General features: G+C 57.7%; 1 protein-coding gene and 1 long non-coding RNA gene across 4 annotated transcripts; one reads left to right on the top strand and one right to left on the bottom strand.

Annotated features, from left to right (window-relative positions):
- The first annotated feature begins 206 nt into the window (after positions 1-206).
- On the top strand, positions 207-7,826 carry LOC128314898 (uncharacterized). Its single transcript, XR_008297123.1, has 2 exons — positions 207-2,077; positions 2,505-7,826. It is a non-coding gene; the product is annotated as an uncharacterized LOC128314898 (long non-coding RNA).
- Positions 2,441-14,159, bottom strand: SEMA3G (semaphorin 3G). Of its 3 annotated transcripts, XM_015085260.3 has the most exons (16): positions 13,970-14,158; positions 12,026-12,186; positions 11,863-11,925; positions 11,482-11,601; positions 11,117-11,207; positions 10,876-10,992; positions 10,498-10,643; positions 10,183-10,297; positions 10,020-10,089; positions 9,574-9,718; positions 9,068-9,299; positions 8,866-8,957; positions 8,154-8,195; positions 6,941-7,169; positions 6,536-6,675; positions 2,441-5,204 (listed from the first exon to the last, which is right to left on the bottom strand). In XM_015085260.3, exons 1-16 carry the CDS (start codon positions 14,076-14,078, stop codon positions 4,764-4,766), a joined length of 2,313 nt encoding a protein of 770 aa, XP_014940746.2. In that variant the 5' UTR covers positions 14,079-14,158; the 3' UTR covers positions 2,441-4,763. The 3 variants fall into 3 exon arrangements, with proteins under 3 accessions (XP_014940746.2, XP_014940747.2, XP_014940748.2); XM_015085261.3 differs by lacking the exon at positions 11,482-11,601 and having other exon boundaries at positions 13,970-14,159; XM_015085262.3 differs by lacking the exons at positions 11,117-11,207; positions 13,970-14,158 and having other exon boundaries at positions 12,026-12,180.
- Between the last annotated feature and the right edge of the window lie 3,426 nt (positions 14,160-17,585).

Genomic DNA, 17,585 nt, shown 5'->3' with positions numbered 1-17,585 from the left:
AATGATCTTTTAAAAGGCTGCATTGAGGAACCAAGAGTTTCCTTAATAAAAATCCAGTGGGGAAAGTGAAAGGCTTCATTAGGACAGGGAATCCAGGGAACGGGCCCACCAGTGGTACCCATGGCAAAAGTGGGCAGGGGCCGGGCAGTGGGAAGTGGGCAGGGGGCCACAGCTGCTGTTGCCTCATCTCCTGTTCATCAGGGGGGGTGGGTGAATCTGAAAGAGAAGCCAGGGCAGGGGCCCAACAATCCTTGAGATCCTAGTCAGGAATTGTATGGAAACCTAGCCCCACCCACTCGCTCTCTCCCTACCCCAGGGCCAAGTTTGTAGTCTCAGAAAACCCTGGAGATTTGATCTTAGTGTGTGCTGAAACTTCTCTTTGGGGAGCCCCTGAGAACCAGCACTTGGGGAAGGCTGGGGTGGATCCCTAATTAGGATGGAAATCAGGCTGTTTCTGAGCAACTGTCTCCTAACTCTAAGAAGGAAATGTGGCTGGCTAGAGAGGCCTCAGTGTGCTGGACTGGCAGAGGGATGTGAGTGAGTTCCCTGCTCACCCCACTTTACCCATCCCCCTCTAGCTGCATCTGGGGCCCCTACCAGCCCATGGAGAGGATAGCCTGGATCCTGATGGCTGCTGCCTGACTCCTCCTCCAACTGGAGGATTCAAGGGGGTGTCTAGAAGCTGACCTGGGCTTGGCTGAGTGCAAGGAAGCCATCTGAGAAAGTGAAAGCTGTTTTCCTCCCCTATTCTGCTCCCTCCCTTAGAAGTGAGTGTATTAGACTGTTGGACAGCCACAGGCTTGGGGTGAACCCTAGCCATCAATAGAGGACCTTGCCAGGAAGTGGGCTGCTGAGGCATACTGAATGTGGGAGGATGGGCAGAGGCCAAGCCCAAGGGCCAGCAGACTGGTGGCTTGGCTGCCCTGGCCCTAGGGTGGTGGGTCCTGCTCCAGTGCCTCCCATAGGAAGCCAAGATGTGGCTATTCGACTTGGGGGGGTTGGGGCAGGGCCTTCAGTGTTTACAGGCTTAGAAAACAGAGATTAATAAACTAATTTCACATGGCCAAGGAAGGAATGAATTAATCAAATCAGCATTTTCCCAAAGTATGCTTCAAAACATTAGAAACACGAAGTGGTGATGACCTGATGGGAAAAAGGGGATAGAGGACCCAGGTTTAGGAGAATCATGTAGCTCATGACAGACATGCAAATTAACGAGAGATCACTGTGGCTTCTTGGGGATTTCACAGGGCAAACAGGCAGCACACAGCAATTCCGTGGGGGCTAAAGGGACAGAAATCCCCGTATTTATTTGACCCTTGTCACAGAGGATCTCATGTTCCATAGGACACCATTTTGGAAAATGCTTGTCCTGTGTCTTTCTCCAAGCCCCTTTCCAGCACTAAACCTGTTTGGGAAATCATGACACAGACCCAAAGACTAGGGGAGGTATGAGACTTTGAGGAAAAAGCTGCCAGAAGGAGTGAGAGGGAAGCCCTTGAGGCAGGAAATAGGACTCAAGATGAGAGGCTGAGAGGGAAAAGCCCAGACTCTAGGGGTGGGAAGGTAGGAACACAGCTTCTGTGGCCTGGGGGGAGAAGGGACTGTGGAGGTCAAGTTCTCACATCCTTCCCAACCCCACGCTCAGCACCAAATGGGTGCCCATGATGCTTCTCAGGTGGCTTGGGGCAGGACATACCAGTTCAATTCTGTCAGGCCCAGGGGACAAAAGGAGGGGCCCTGCTCCAGCGCTGCGAGAGGGGTCTGGTGACTGACTTGTTAAGCCTCTCTATAGTATGGATTGAGGGGCCCAGGCAAACAAGGGGTTCGTCTCCCTGGCAAGGTGAGGTGATGTCCCTCCCATCTTCAAACCTTCCCTGCCTTTTCCCATCTCCCTCCAGCACCAGTGGGCTCTGTTCTTCGTGCAGGGGCATGGCATCGCTGGGGGAGTGAGAGCTGTGGTCAGTGGCGGCCTCGGAGGCAGCTCAACCAGACCTCCCGTCCTCCTCAGAAGCTGCAGCCCCCACAGCACAGCCTAGCACCCCAGGCAAGAGCACAGGGGCCTTAATATATGTTGGTATGTGACTTGCGAGGAAGACAGGCACCAGGCCAAGTATTGCTGTCACGAATGTCAAGTGTTACTGTGGAAAAGGAGCAGGGCTGCCTACGTGCCCAGCTGCCCTTTGCCAGCACTTTTTTCGGATTCAAGGTCTTCCTGAAGCCCAAGAAGGTCAGTCTCAGAAGCCTGAGGGGCAGGAGTTTCCTAACTTAATAAGCAATCTCAGTTTCCTAGACAAAGCCCTTTGACTCCTTCCTTCCCCTCATGCCCATCTCCCTCCCTCCTAGAACATATCTCCGAGGGTGGCCATCCTGGAGTGGATGGAAAGGCTCTTCATTTCCAGCTCACACAGATGGCATCCATCAATTTAGAACAGAAAAATACAGAGATACAATAATGATATAATTATGTGATGTAAATATTAACTCCATCGCTTTCCTTATAGGTCTGTGTGGTAGACTACCTCATATCCTCATCAAAGCACAGAGGCAGTCATGACAATAAAAGTAACAGTAGTAATTACAAGAAGTGTGCTCTGAAGACAAAACCACAAGGCTGATCTCAACATACCAATATAAAAATAGAATTCACACATAGAAGCATTTCCAGGAGTCAATAACACACAGTACCATGGGGGTGGGAGGTGTGGGGAGTTGGCAGAAACTGTCCATAATTTTCTAAGTGCAGATGTTCGTTGTTCAGGATTTTGAGCTCCTCCTCCATTATCTAGAGTAACTTCCCCAGAGAACCCTGCCTGGAGCCAGCCATGCCTGGGTCCAACCTAGAGGCCACTGAGAGCCTGGCTGGTCATTTCTTCCTGACTTTGCTGGGATAGAGGGGCTGCAGCTCTATACACCCATTCCCAGGGCTCTGTGCTCTTTCCTCTCCCTCTTCCATGGCCTCTACCTCCCCCTCCATGCCCTTCTCCAGCCCCCTACCCCCACAGTCCTCTCCTTTGCTTTTACCTGCTGACTTCCCAGCCACAGCAACCCCAAACCTGAGGCTTCCCAAGGTTAATCTCCATGCCTCTGGTTAACTTACTGTGAAGTCAAAGAGGAAAGGGGGCCTATTTTGGATCCCAGTTCTCTGGGCGTGGTGGGGTGACTCAGGTAAAATCCAAGGTAGATGTACAGTCTGGGTTTGAGTTCAGTGGAGCAGGAAACCCTGTCCTGCTTTTTTATCTGTTTTTCCCCCTCCTTTCTTCATCTTAGTTTTTCTCATGGAGGGAATCTCAAACCTGATGCTCTTGTCCCCTCCTGTCAGTTTTGTGCGTCATTAACTTGCTCATATGCAGTCTGGGAATGACTTTTCATTTAGTCCTCCTTCTCCTCCCCCTCTGTGCTCCCCAGCCCAAGAAACACATCCCTGCTGTTGGCAAAAACACCTCCCTACACACCCAGACAAAATGCATCCTGGCCACCTGAGCCTCACCTCCAAGAACAAGCAGGATTTAGCAGCTTTTTTTCCTTCTATTTTCTTCCCTTAAGAGAGAAAATCTTCATAAATGAAACCATTTATAACCAACCATTATTTAACAGAAACCAACGATCCCAGAGGGGAAACATCTGGTTTCCCCTGTGGCTCCTGAGCTAATTGATGCTATCCTGGGTTCTTGAGAATGCCTGCCTGGGGTCCCATAGCCCATCCTGGGGGGTCTCACCCTCTCCCCACCTCAGAAGTGTCTCAACCCTCTGTGGCCCTGGCAAAGCCCTGGGCCTGTGCCTGCCCACCAGCTGTAGCTTACTCGGGGAGCTGCCACATTCCCTCCCTCCCCAGCTGTGAGCATTCTTGTACCACCTAGTGAGAGACAGCCCCCCCCTCCTGCCCCATACTTCCCCCGCTTCCCTCTCCCCATCTCTAGTCCACAGAACCTAGAATCCTCCTAGAACCTACCCTTTCCCTTCATCAGCTTGCAGCCCCTGATGGTGGGGAGGGGGACTCCCATCAGAGGTCTGGGCATCCCAGGAAATCTGGCCTGGCAGCTTGGGGTCTGGGGAAGAGAAGTCAGGCTGTAGAGACACTGCTTGGTTTATGAAGTAGTGCCTGAGACTCAGACCAGGGGCCCAGGGAGCTCTGGCTGTCAATGCTTCTATGACTCTGTCATGGAGAAGAAGTGGTGGGCAGTGGCAGGGAGCCACCCCAAGTGGGGGGAGGGGCTTGCTGTTCCACCTTCTCTGCCCCTCCCCTTCCCTGCCCCAACTCATAGTAGGTCCTCTTAATGGGTGCTAGCATAGAGGCAACTTCCATCCTCTTCTGGCTGCCTAAGGGCCCCTTGCCCAGACACCTCCTCAGACGCACCCAAACGCCCACTCCAAGGGTCATTCAGGATGGCCATTGTTCTGCTGGCTGGGAAAGAACCACCCAGGCCTCTCACCTCCGGGCACAGCCGGAAATGTGCTCTGGGGACCATGTCTGAAAACAAACAGCAGGCCCACTGGGGTTGGCAGCAGACAGAGGGTGCTGGCTCCAGCCTAGGACTGAGAGCACAGAGGGGCAGAAACAGGCCTTGGACACAGGGCCCTCCATCAAGTCCCAGCTTTTCCTGTGGGCAGCCTGGTAGAAGTATGGGGGGCAGAGACTCCCGCCTCTAAGAGGCAGTCAGGCATGCTGCCCCCCTCCCCTTAGCCCTAGCTGGGTGGGTGGGAGACTCTGGGGGTTGCTGGGCCACCTGGTCCATCCCGACCACCCTCTCCTCCACCCTCTTCTATGTGGCCTCCACCTCCCGGGGCGTTCGATTGCGCTCAGTCTGCCCCCGGCTCTTCACCTTCTTGCCCAGCTCCAGCCCTGCCCAGCTCTTGCCCTTGGCCTGTTTGCCCCGGCTCCTGGAAGGGCACCACACGCGCTCACAGTACTCGTCCACCCGGGGCAGGTTGGCGAAGCCGATGAGCTGCAGGATGTCCTTATACCAGGCCTTGGAGGGGGTGGAGGCCAGGCCTCCCCAGCCTGGGGTCTCCTCTGGCCTTGGATCCCGAGGAAACAGGCCGTTGAGCTGTGTGGCCACAATCACCTCCAGAGCCAGGCGGACCACAGTCTGGGAGAAGCCGTGCTCCAGTGTCTTGCAGGTGTAGATGCCCGCATCCAGGTGGCTGAGTCTGCGGAACAGCAGCCCCTGCTCTGTTTGCAGGACTCTCTCATCTGTCTTTACCTGTGGGGGGTGGGGGAGGGGATGAGGGGGACATGGAGTAGGACGCACACAACATCAGTTACTCTCCCTGCTTTTCCAACTTCGCATTTCAGGACCTGGTGCTTAAGCATTTCCCCTCCCCATCTCTCCTTCCCAGGCTGGCTCAGCACTGTGAGCCAATTGCAGGCAGGGTCTCACCTTCCTATAACCCAGGACAAGGACTGCAAAGGAGGCTTTTCAAAGATTTCACTGACTGGTTTCTCCCCTAGTCAGAGCTCTGTGGCACCTACCTTGGCCTTAGGGAGCCCTGCCACATGGTCCCTGGGGATAGAGTGGGCAGAGGGGTATTTATGGGTTTTTATTCAGGGAGGGCTATACCCATAGCCCTAGGACTAGAAGTCCCCTCCACTTTCCTTTCTCTCTCTCTCTGTCTCTCTCTCTCTCTCTCTCTCTCTTCCCTGTCCTTGTCTGCACTGTTCAGTCCCCCAACCAGGGGTGGGCTGAGTGCCCATCACAGTGCGGGAGGCAGGAGTGCTGCTCTGATCCCACCTGGATGTCTGCACATCTGTACGTTGAGGCGGGACTGCTTGGGCGGTAAGTATTGTGTAACCATCTTGTTGTTCCCTGTGCCTGGCCCCCTGGGGGTGTGCTCCTCGTGCCTAGCCCAACAGCTGGCCCAAAGCTGGCCTCCCCCAGTTCCCAAGCTGGAAGGAGAGCCCCTCCTGTAATCAAGGCACTCCCTCCCCTTCTCTGCCCCTGAGAGAGGCTGGAGAATGGTTCCTCACCCTGCCCCACCCACGCCCTCATCAGGCCCCAGACTAAAGCCATTTCTGGGGTTGACAGACTTTTCCGGATGGGGGAGGAGAGGGCCTGGGCAGACAGCTGGACTCCAGGGAGGAAGTGTGGGGCTAGGCAGTGGGTATGTGTGTAGGGGTGTGTGTGTGTGTGTGTGCAAGTTTCAGTGGTTTAGGCACCACCCTGGGGCAGAGGAGAACCAAGAACCCATGGGAAAGAGAGGCCTGCAAAGATGAGCCATATGTGTGAGCCTGGGCTTCTTGACTAGACCAGACTCTCTTCCATCTCTACTACCCACCTCCCAGAGCTCAGTTCAGTGCCTGGGATTTAGTGGGCTCTCTGTCACAGGAAGGGTTGCAGCCACGTCTGGCCTGGGCATTCCTGGAGGCAGGAAGAGGGGTACCTCCTTCCAGGCACTGCAGGCACTTAATGCACACTTTTCTTCAGTTGACCTTGGCAGGTTCCCCCTAGAGCCCCTTCCTAGAGATCAGGACTTGGGGTCAGGGAGGGATGTGAGATCAGGACATGTGCAGGTTGGAGGCAAGGTCTTTGCTCACCTGGTCGGGTCCCTGACCCCCTGGCCTCTGCAAGAACCAGTGCACAGCAGCCTGGGAAGACTTGGGCAGGCACTCCAGAAAGGTGCTGTTGTGCTCCGTGCCGTAGACTGTGGTGGCCGCCACGGGGCCTGTAGCCTCGTCTGGAGGGAGGTGGAGGGGGGCTCGGCTCAGTATTGTGGGCCCCCAGGGCCCCCACCAGTGTGACAAGGACCTAAGTGTCCATCAATCCCCAAGCCATTCATTCTGTCCAAAGACCCCTCCTTCCCCAGTATACTGACAGGAGCTGCACATGTAGGAAAACTGAGGGCTGGGTGTTAAAACAGGACCAGCCTGAGACCACACTTTGCAGGGGTTGAGCCCGGGCCAGAGGGGTGAGGAGGGGCCCCCATGCCTGCCACCACTCACCTTCCTGGCTCTCCCCCAGGCACTGCAGGGCAGGGTTGCCATGCCGGATGTCCTGCCTGCGGAACCGGCGCTTGCTGGTGCCAGGCCGGTAGCGGGTACAGGAGGCACCGTCCCAGGCACAGTATGGGTCCCGGGCCAGGCAGCACTCAGCACAGGCACTGCCGTAGGTTTCACAGTGGTGCAGCTGCAGCCGAGCCACGCCCAGCCTCGAGCCCACGTACAGCATTTGCTGGGGGGGACACAAGCAGAGCCAAGGTGAGCCTGGGCCCCACCTAGAAGCAACTAGGCTCTTGGCCCTCTTGGGCTTCCTGAGACCCCCACCATTTTCAGGCAGTCTTCCAGAACCTCTTGGATGTATCCCCAGAAACCAAAAATGTTGATCACCCACCTGATATGCACCAGATCCTGTTCTAGGACACGGAAGGAAGGCACGGGGCAGACCTGGGGGGCTCTTCTCTAAGGGGTTTCTCCAGGCCCTTCCTGCTGCTGACTTTTGCCCTCAACCTCAATAACCTTTATCCTGACTTGCCTCTGACCTTAGAGGTGCACTCTGCCTCAAGCAATCCTAATACAAAAGTTGGGATTTACCCAAGGATAAACTGGGGCAGAATAACTTGAGGAGATTTTGCCACTTGCAAAAGGACATAGCAGGCCTCTAAAAAGTGGCTCTCCCCTATTTGATTTAAATTATGGGGATGCCTGGGTGGCTCAGTAGGTTGAGTGGCCAACTTCGGCTCAGGTCATGATCTCAAGGTCTGTGTATTCGAGCCCCGCATCAGGCTCTGTGCTGACAGCCTGGAGCTGCTTTGGATTCGGTGTCTCCTTCTCTCTCTGCCTCTCCCTGACCCATGCTCAGTCTCTCTCTCTCTCTCTCTCTCTCTCTCTCTCTCAAAAAAAAAAAAATAAACATTAAAAAATTTTTTTCCATAAAAAAATTCCGGATTTTGTTTCCAAGCATGTTTCTGTCTCCCCAGAGGGACTGGCCTTTGTGGCTCTCCCCTTATCTGAACACAGTCTCACTTACTCAGGATTCCCACTGCCCACTGGTTTCATGCGTGGGATCTCAGCTCCCCGCCGGACCCTCAAGCCTCATTGCAAGGCCTAATCAGGCATCCCCAGGGCCTGTTGCAGCACCTTCTGGAAAGCGGCCTTGCTCAGAGCTTCAGGTGAGGGGTTAGAGGGAGAAGGAGGGAGGGATGGCAGCTGCTCTTACCCTTTTGACAGAGATCTCCATCTCAGTGATGGGTGTCGGCACCTGGGGAAGGAGCAGGGTCTCAGGGATGGGTGGGTTGGGGCCAGACCTCCCCTGCATCCCTGCTTTCAGCCTCCTCCAGCCCCTGCATGGGAGCCACCTATCTCCCAGCCTGGGTCAGTGCGCTCCCTGGCAACTAAGGCCAGACGGTCTTTCCCAGACGTCGGGTTATTAGAAACGTCCCCTCACCCTGGCTGGCCTCCAAGGAGCACAAAGCTCCAGTGTCCCCTCCCACAGCCCTGCTCTCCAGCAATGAGGCAGCTGTCCCACATCACCCATCCCATGTTGGGAGCACAGCAGTCCCCCAGATGCAAGTGATGCCCTGCCTCGCTCTGTAGTTGGGGGGCCAACAGAACCCCGTGGGGACTTGGGGTCTCAGCCACCCCCTCACTGTTGCTTGAGCCTGGCAGGGCTTTGTCAAGGGGTGATCACCTTGGACGCACCTCCCTGGGCCCTCCGACTTTTCTCTGGGCCCCACAGCCAGATAAACGCATGAGCAAGGCCCTGCGGCAGCCAGTGTCTCACTTGCACTTCCCACTGGCTGCAGGTTCAGTAAAGACAGGCCTATCTCCTTGTATTTTGCTCCTCTTTCCCGTGGCCAGGCCTAGACCCAGCAGTGGAGCTGGAGGGGACCCCCTCCCATCAGTTCCCCCTTTCCCAAGACCCCACTCACCTTAAACACCTGGAGTTCCTCCAAAACCACCTCCTCGGACTCAGTGGAGGCCCCACCCTGGAGGGCGATGACCTTGAGCACGGAGCCCGAGTCTGGGGCAGGGCAGGAGGGAGGGATCAGTGGGAGAAGAAGGAGTGGCCTGCCCCACCCCCCAACCAGAGGCACACCTCCCCAGCCCGTCCACCCCACTCAGCCCACCCACCAGTCCCCAGGAAGATGACATCGTAGGTCCCGTCCTCTGCCTCCACGCGGTCCACCACGATCTGGCGCAACTGCTGGGCCAGGTGCGTTTTGACAAGGACAGGGCGGCCCTGCTGTGGCCGCACGGGCCAGAACATAAGTGGGTGGGCTCGGGCAAACTGCAGCACCTCATCTGGGTAGTTCTTGGTGCTGCCAAAGGGTCGTCCTGGCTGCGCTGTCATCTTGCTGGGGCACTGTGAGCAGCAGCAAAGGGAGCACCTGAAACATCCTGGGGCCGCACATCCCCCACCCCAGCCTGTTTCCAGGCCCCACTGCTGGGCATGCCCACCTTGGGGGGACTGCTCTTGCTATAGCAGAGACTCCTTAATGTGGCAGGGCTCTGCTCCCCTCCTTACCCCACCTGGCTCCCCTGGAGTCCCAGCTCAACCACAAGGTCATCCCAAGGTACGGTCCCTCTGGTATCGGCTCAGCCCTCTTCCCTGGCCTGGCTTCCAGGCAGATACTCACCACTCCAGGGCGAGGGAAGGGCACCTTGCCCCCATAGGGTCCCCACTGGTGCTGGGGACCATCTTGGTGGGCAAAGGGTCCCCTGAAGACCTCCCAGATATCCTCCATGTGGTACACACAGACGGCAAAGCCCTGGAACACAGCACTGCCAAGGGCGGACAGGGACAGTCAGGCCAGGGTGGCTGTCACAGGTGGGGAGGGGGCAACCTATCCATGGACAGGACAGAGGATGATGGTGCCTGAAGTTAACAGACTGAAAAATGAGGACACCCAGGCAGAGACAAAGAGAGGGAGATAGACACAGAGCCTCAGAGTTATTGAGTCGGAGACAGAGACAGGGACCCACGGTAAAGTTGGGACATGCAAGCAGAGGCTCAGCAGAGGACGCTAGGAGTGCAGAGACTGGAACCAGGGGTGGGGGTGTGAGGGGAGGCCCATGCGCCCACCTGACTGTGCTGAACAGGGCGTACACCTCAAGGGTCTTCCCTGCGCTGGGCCATAGCAGGAACACATCCTCTGGGAGACAGAGGGCCACAGTCAATGCCCCCTGCTCACTGACTCTGAGCCCTCCGCACCCACACCCAGGCCTGCCTCCAGCCATGCCCTCACCCAGCTGGTCAAAGTGGGTCTCGGCACCACCAGGGCCAGGCACTGAGCACACCAGCCTGGCCTTGAGAAAGGTGCTCCATTTGTTCACCAGCACTCGCTGGCCACCGGCGTCATTCTGGAGGTGGAAGGCCAGAATCAGCCCTGAGCCCCAGGGGGTGGGGCCCCCTCCTGTTCCTCCACCCTCACCCTTGCAGGCAGAGGCTTGGATGTTGGCTTCACACCCTTGCCTCAGTTTCCCTCTGCCGCTGGTGGGGATGGGCGTAGGAAGGGGGTGCGGTGAGGATCTGAACCTCACCACCTCTTCACAGCTCTCACCACGCAGACACGGCCCACGCGGCTGACCGTGACACGGCCTGGGCCACCATCGGGTGAGGGCACAGTTTCCGAGAAGAAGAAGTACACCTTGTCATCTTCCTGGTCAGAGTTGTCGGCAATCCGGGCGGCCATCACAAACCGGGGGTCTGGGAGGTAACAGGGTGCAGCTGGTTGGGGGGGGCACCTTACGGGGGAGGATGGGGACGTTGCTGAACCCAGCATGGAGGGCAAGAGGCACAGGGACCCCACGGGAGGCTGGGGTCCCAGGGAGTAGAGTAGGGTCGGGCCATCCCCACTCCATTGCCAGCTCTCCTACCTCCCTGCTGCTGCCAGGGGCAGATCCCAGCCAGCCCTGCCCTGGGCAGACCCTGGGCTCACCGTGAAGGAGGTTCTGGTCAGAGTCAGAACGTAAAGCTGGTCGGGGACCCCCAGTCCGGAAGATCATGGCCTCGCGCCCCAGGAAGTCAGCCGTGAGGCCCGTGTACAGCTCCCCACCTGGGTGAGGGTGGGGCAGAATCAAGGGAGGAGGGCCAGGCCCCATAGCTGGCCCCATTGCTTCCCCAGGACATCGGCAGGCTCCCCCCCTCCTTGTGCCCGCCCGGGCCTGGGCATCACCCACCTACAAAGGTGCTGGCGAAGGGACTGCTGGGCTCATGTGGACACCGCCCCCGCCCACTTTGCACACTGCTGGGCTCCAGGTGGAGCACGTGCTGCCCGAGAGGGAGGAAGGGAGGGAAGGGTGTCACCTAGGAAAGCAGCACCAGCCCCCCGCCCGGGTAGTGGCCATCGCGTGCAGCGATGAGAGTGGGGGTGGGCAGAAGGCGCCCTCATTCAGGGCCTCGCCAAAGGGGTCAGCCTGGCACAAAGATGCCTTTCAGGCCCCTGACCCCTCTGCCCCAAGCCAGGCTCAATGAGGAGTGTTCAGACAGCAGGGAGGAAATGTCACTGCTTCCCAGTCCCTTGTGGGGCCTGCCCCAGGCTCACCTCCCCACGATGCCCAACTGTGATGAGGGCACAGGTGGGCTGGAAGGCCCCAGTGCCACATGCCAGCAGGTGGGTCCGGTTGTGGGGCTGTAGGACCCGCACAAAATTGGCGCACTCCACCTAGCAGGGAGAAGGGGCGGGGTGGAGGGGATGAGGGGGTGTTTACCATCTCCTTGGGCCCCAAGGCTCAGCCCTGCCTGGCTGATCAGCTCTGGAGATCTAGGGTGGGGATGACATTCTTCACAGACCTTCAAGAGCCCTCAGGATCTGCTCCAAATGCCCCTAGTGTAAGCACCTGGGGGAGTGGCTACAGGCTATCCTGGGGGTCAAGACCTGGGTGTTGGTCAGGGCTGGGGGTCAGTCACTTCTGACAGCACTCACCAAAGGATCTCTTCCCTTGCGAACACACTCCTCCTTCTGTCCTGGCTGTGGTGGCCACAGGACCTGAAACACAGCCTAATTGACTCCTGACCTCACAGCCTCAGTTTCACCATCTGGCCTCCTAGCTCTCAGACAGACCCTCCCCTCTGTCAGTCCAGCTCACCTCCCGGGGATCCGTCCATGACTGATCCAGCCGCAGAGAGTAGATGGCATCACGGCCCCCCAGAAAAAGGCGGTCCCGGTACTCATCCAGGTACATGGCCCGAAGGTCCAGGGAGCCCCGGGGACCCAGAAAGACAGCAGAACGGTTGGCAGACAGGAGATCTAGGAGGGAGCAAGGGTAGTCAGTGCCTACTGCTCAGCCCACTTCTCCAGCTAAGGTGTGGAGGTAGAGGGTCCCAGCTGTGCATTCACCGCCCCTCACCACCGCCTCCCCCACTCACATCTGGAAAATGTTTCCATCCATAGGCCCGCTGGAGGGCTTCTGAGAATTGCCTCCTGGGGGTGGGTGGGACAGGGGGGCCATGAGCCCTGCTTCCTACCACTCCATTCCTTGGTCCCTTAATCCTTCAGTTAACATATCCTTCCCACAGGCCCATCTGTGCCCTACCCAGTCCCCAAGGAAGATGACCCTGCTGGCCCTGCTGTCAGAACTTACGGTAGCAAGCTGAGCAAAGTGCTGGAAGAGCCTGGAGGAAGGGTGGGTTAGTCTGAGCAGTGTGCAAGGCTGACTCAGTGGGACAAGCGGACAGACAGGGGAGAGCATTCCCAGCAGAGAGAACACCTGGCAAAGGCCTGGGTATGGGAAAGGTCAGGTATGGCCAGGCAGAGCTCAAGGCTCTGATCCAGGGATGTGATGAAGGAAGACTTTCTCCTCCATAGACACTGCCTTCCCAGACGCAGGGGGTTGGGGGTGGCTGGCTGGGGATGCTGGTCCCAGGAGCCAAGGATCATGAAATAGGTCCTTGGGGGTTGGCTAGGGAGGTGGAGGTAACAGGTGGTCAAGCGCGCAGGCAGAAGGATATGGTGGGAATGAGCATTGGCTACCCTTGGGAAGGCCGGCTACCCTGTGCCTGCTCAGAGGATACCCATCCAAGGTGGCAAGTCCAGCACCCACTCCACCCCCAAACTCATCAACAGCCTCTTCCAGGAAGCCTTCCATGACTGACAGTACTTTAGAGGGGATTTGCCCTATTTGGGCTTTATTTTTTTTACTTTCCCCCCCCAAACCATAGCTCCCAGGGCAAGACCACCTTCTGCCCCCAGACCCAGCTACACTCTCCAGAGTGGAGCCACGTCTCCCCCCTCTGTCCCCGGAGCAGGCCTGGGTCTCTCCACTTGGATTGGGGTGCCCAGGGGAAGGTGGTCACCCCTCTGGTTTCCCCAAGAAGAAGAATCATGGAGAGTATATGTCTCAGGGACCTTTCCTGGGGACCCTCTCCACAGACTGTGCCAGCTACAGCACAGCATATCAGGTTAGATCTGCTGAGGACCGCCCCCCGCCCCCCACCGGGCCAGGATGGGCAGAGAGAGGAGGCTGAAATCACTGCTGGGCTGTGAAGAGCCTCTGGGACAGAGAGGGAAGAACAAAGGCCAGCACTGTGAAGTGGGCTGCAAGAGGCAGAGGGGGCAAGGCTGTGGAGATAGGGTGAGGGCCCCCCCCACAGGCTGCTGCCCTGCTTCTCACTGCCCACCCCGGGCAAGGAGCCCAGGCTGAGTGCACACCTCAGGATCTTGCAGACCTGTCCTCTCCATCCCTCCCCATCTCTCCCTGCCCATCTCTAAGGAGGCCTCTCAGGGTCTCCATGCCCCTCTCCTTTTCTCAGAAGCCCCCTCAGGTTGTCCCCTGTGTCTCTGTCTCTCCCACCTCCACCCTCCTGGGACCTGCCCCTGCCCCCGGTCCTCCTCCCCAGTTCCTGCCTCTGGTGGCAACTCAGCTGGAGAACCATCTCTGTGAAGTCCTTCCCACAGTCTGTGCTGTGTGGAAGTGACCTCCAGCTGGGAGAAGAGATTGCCCAGGGCTAGCTGGGGCCCCCCCAGCTGGGGATGTCACAGAGTCCCAGGGTCCCACAAACGCGCACATGAACAGGGCGCGCACTGCCCCTACCTCGGTAGGAGAGCCGCAGGCGAGGCACGCTGGGGCCAGGGCTGGGGCTGCCCCCGAGGAGCAAGAGTCCCCCCAGCATGCAGCAGATGGCCCAGGCCGAGGGGGCCATGCTGGGGAACCAAGGGCACCACGCTGCCCAGCAGAGCCGCTCTCAGTCCGCTGCTGGTTGCAGTTTGCTCCGTTGCCGCCAGGCCTGACACTTATAAGGCAGCGGCTCCACCCCCTGTAGGGCCAGGGAGGCGGGAGGAGGAGGGAAGGAGATGGGGGAGGGGCCCCTGCCATCCACCTGCTGCTTCTCTCTCCACCCGGGCTGGCCTGGTTAATGCCTCTGTGTCAGATTGGCAGGCTCCCCATTGGGGAGACTCTTTCCCAGCTGGGGTGTGGGCGGCTTACACAAAATGTTCACAAACCCAAGTCTCCAGAGATAGCCTGGAAGGGAGGTCAGGGGTCAGAGATCAGAGGTTGGTGGGCTGGCTAGAGGTCTAGCTGGGCTCTTCTTTGTTCCCTGTCCTTCCATTGCCCGTGACAGTCTCCATGACAAAGACAAACTGACTCTGGGCCCAGATCCCTGATACCAGGAAGGTCCAGCCCCCTGAAGCACTGGCCTGGCTCCCCAGCTCCCTTGGCAGGGCCCAAGTTGCCTGGGAGGGTCATTCCAGTCCAAGGGACTCCATGCTTTGGGTGGGGGCTGGAAGTCTGGCTACACTTCATAGATCTGAGGTTGGCAAAAGATGAGCCCAGCCTCCTCCACCCAGGCCTGTCCCTGTCTGGTCTCCAGGCCCCATCCCAGCTCACTGGGGCAGAGGACAGGATCCACTTCATGCTAGGGAACTCTCCCATTGCTGTGTCCCTCAGCCCTCCAGGCCCACCAGAGCTCCAGGGCCCAGAATGTCACCAGGTGAGTGGTGGGTTCTTTCCAGAGATCCCCTCTGCATTCAGACCCTACACACACACGATCCCTTTGGGGTGAAGGTGGAGGTAGCGTGCTCACACCCTTACTCCCTCTAGCCTGAAAACCGATTCAGGGCAGGAGAGCCACAGAAGCCGGACAAGGGAGACACAAGGCTGAGGGGTTGAGTAGGGGTAAGTAAGGGGACCTCCCTATGCCCCCCATCCCACAGCAGCTCCTGTCTCTGCAGCCCCTCACCCACAGTACTCCACCCCAGAACCCTTTACTCAGATCTGAGGCTCTAGGCACTAAGATTTCAAACTTCAGCTGGAGTTGGAGCTCCAAGGATTCTAGAAACTCCTGCAAATTAGGTCTCCCAGGTGGGCGAGCCTGAGCCCTTAGATAGTGGTCAGGAAACTTGGGGGCATTAGAGAGGGAAGGACCTGGCTCAGGCCACGCAGCAGGCTGAGAACAGACTCTGCTCAGCCCTGGGCCTTCCTGTGACTCTCTTTATCTTCTGGGGCTCCTGGAGTACTGGGGTCCTGTCTCCCCCACCCCCATCTCATCCCTGCAAGGGAAACAGGTTGGCTCCTAGAGTCAGCATGAGAATGACCCAGGGACCTGGAACCCTGTCTCCCTGTCTCCATCTCCCCATAATACATATATGCCTCTTCCCAGGGCATATGCAATGCCTCCTGGCATTGGGCAAGCTATTTCTCAGGGAGGCCAGGGACTAGTGTCAGCCCACCCAGCCTCTGGCTCCTTGGAGAAACTTGGCTAAAGCCTTTCCCTCTTTGGGCCTCAGTCTCCTTCCGTGGGCAGGGAGCAGCCACCTTGGGTGTAACAGGCTCTATACGAGTGAGGTGTGCTTGTTCAGGGCCTGCCATGGTGGTGATTATGTCATGAGCCCTCAGAAGGCTGGAGCCCCTCTGCCTCTATCTCCCTGGGGAGATGTTTCAGCCTGAAAACCAGGCTGGGGGCCAACGTCTGGCTGAAGATTGGGTTGGACATAGCCTCTCATCTAGCATGTGGCCACCAGCTGTGGGCCTCCGGCCCACAGCTCCTCAGTCAACCAGCTCACCCTGGGGGTCTCAGTTTAGCTAGGCACCCAGCTGCAGCTGCAGGGAGACCCGGGTCTATCGGAGCAGGATGCACAGGGCAGGCCACTCCACACTGCAGAAAAACAGCCTGTGGCGGGGGCTGGGAGCCCCAGGTCTACTGTTAACTTGTTGTATGGCCTTGGGCAGGTCTTCTCCCTCTTTGGGCCTCATTTTCCCAGTCAGGGAAGGGGGTAAGGATCTTCTGTGAAGGCCAATGCTTGCTGGCTGTAAGTTGGAAAACAGACTCCGAGGGTACCCTTGATACCTCAGATCAATGGGCTCAGCCACGAGCATCTTTTGCCACCTACTGGACAAAGAGGGAACTGCAGGAGGTCCTAAAGCTGCCCACTGTGTCAAGCCCTGGGCGTTGGCAGTGGGGCCACTCAGCAGAAACCAAAGACCCTAGAGCAGCAGGCAGCAACCAGACAATCATAATATGAAAAGGCAGGGGCAGTAGGAGACTCCAGTAATTGATTCTGATCAAGAAATCAAGGGAGGCTTCATGGAGGAAGCACTATCTAGGCAAAAGATGACACACAGTGCAGAAAAAAGGGAGAGGACTGAATACAGCAAAACAGTCAAATTAGGTGATGCATGTAGGGAGCTTAGTGCCATGTGCTGATGGGAACTTGTGAGCCCGTGGCCATATACATGTGTGATGTGCGTGCTCACACATCAGGCGCCACCAGGTAGGTATGTGGAGGGCCATAGCCCGGCCTCTCCCAGCTAGAATTCTGGGGTGAGCATGCCTGGAAGGAATGGATGCCTCTGGTTCCTCCCCAACCAACCTCATTCTAGAAGAGACATTGGGACAATCGCACAGGCTCCCCCTGACTCTGGACCTCTCTTTAAGGCACAGCCAGCCACCCCCCTACCCACATGTAACCTCTTGATAGCTGGTCCAGCCATCCTCCTGTTTTGTTCACAGAAAGCTTAACTCTTGGAGTTTCTCTCTTCTTTCCCAATCCCAACAGCATCCCACATCCCCCGGGTGCCCCCGTCTCCCCCCGGTTCTCCTCGCAGACAACCACCTCCCCCTGCCCCCACATCAGCCACCCATCCTCCAGCTCACCACCAATAGGGAGGTAACCTTCGGCATCTCCGTTCAGAACATGTCTTCCCCTGGGCACCCCCTCCTGCACTCAGTAACCCTACTGCCACGGTTCTTTCTTCGTTGCCTCCACTCCAGCCCCTGTCTCCTTGTCCAGCTTGGATCCAGGGGGCCCAGCACTTAGAAGCAGACCCTTAAAACACTCCCCAGAGACACGTTGCCACCCACCTTCTATAGGCTTGCCTCTGTGTCTTGCATTACCCTTTGCTAGCTTCACTGGGTTTTTCCCAATCATTCTCTGCCCCACCTCCTTCAATGAGCGTCCCTGGACTCCACATCTCCCTGCAGCGTCGGTGCATTTCTTGTAAGACTTCACCAGTACTGTCCATGCTCACCATTCTCCCCTTTGCCTTGCCTCACTCCTTTGATCCTCTCCAGTTGGGCTCCCATCCCATTGCTCCAATGAAACCCTCATGTTCAGGTGGCCAAGGCCTTAGGAGCCTCTAGTTCCCTAACCTCAGGGTCACCAGCCGCTTTCAATGCCCCCATCCCTCCCCCCTGAGCCCCTCACTCACC

The sequence above is a fragment of the Acinonyx jubatus genome, chromosome A2 (genome assembly GCF_027475565.1).
Source record: "Acinonyx jubatus isolate Ajub_Pintada_27869175 chromosome A2, VMU_Ajub_asm_v1.0, whole genome shotgun sequence".
Classification (NCBI taxonomy): domain Eukaryota; kingdom Metazoa; phylum Chordata; class Mammalia; order Carnivora; family Felidae; genus Acinonyx; species Acinonyx jubatus.
The sequence above is the reverse complement of the archived record's forward strand: the minus strand, read 5'-3'. Positions and strand labels throughout refer to the sequence as shown.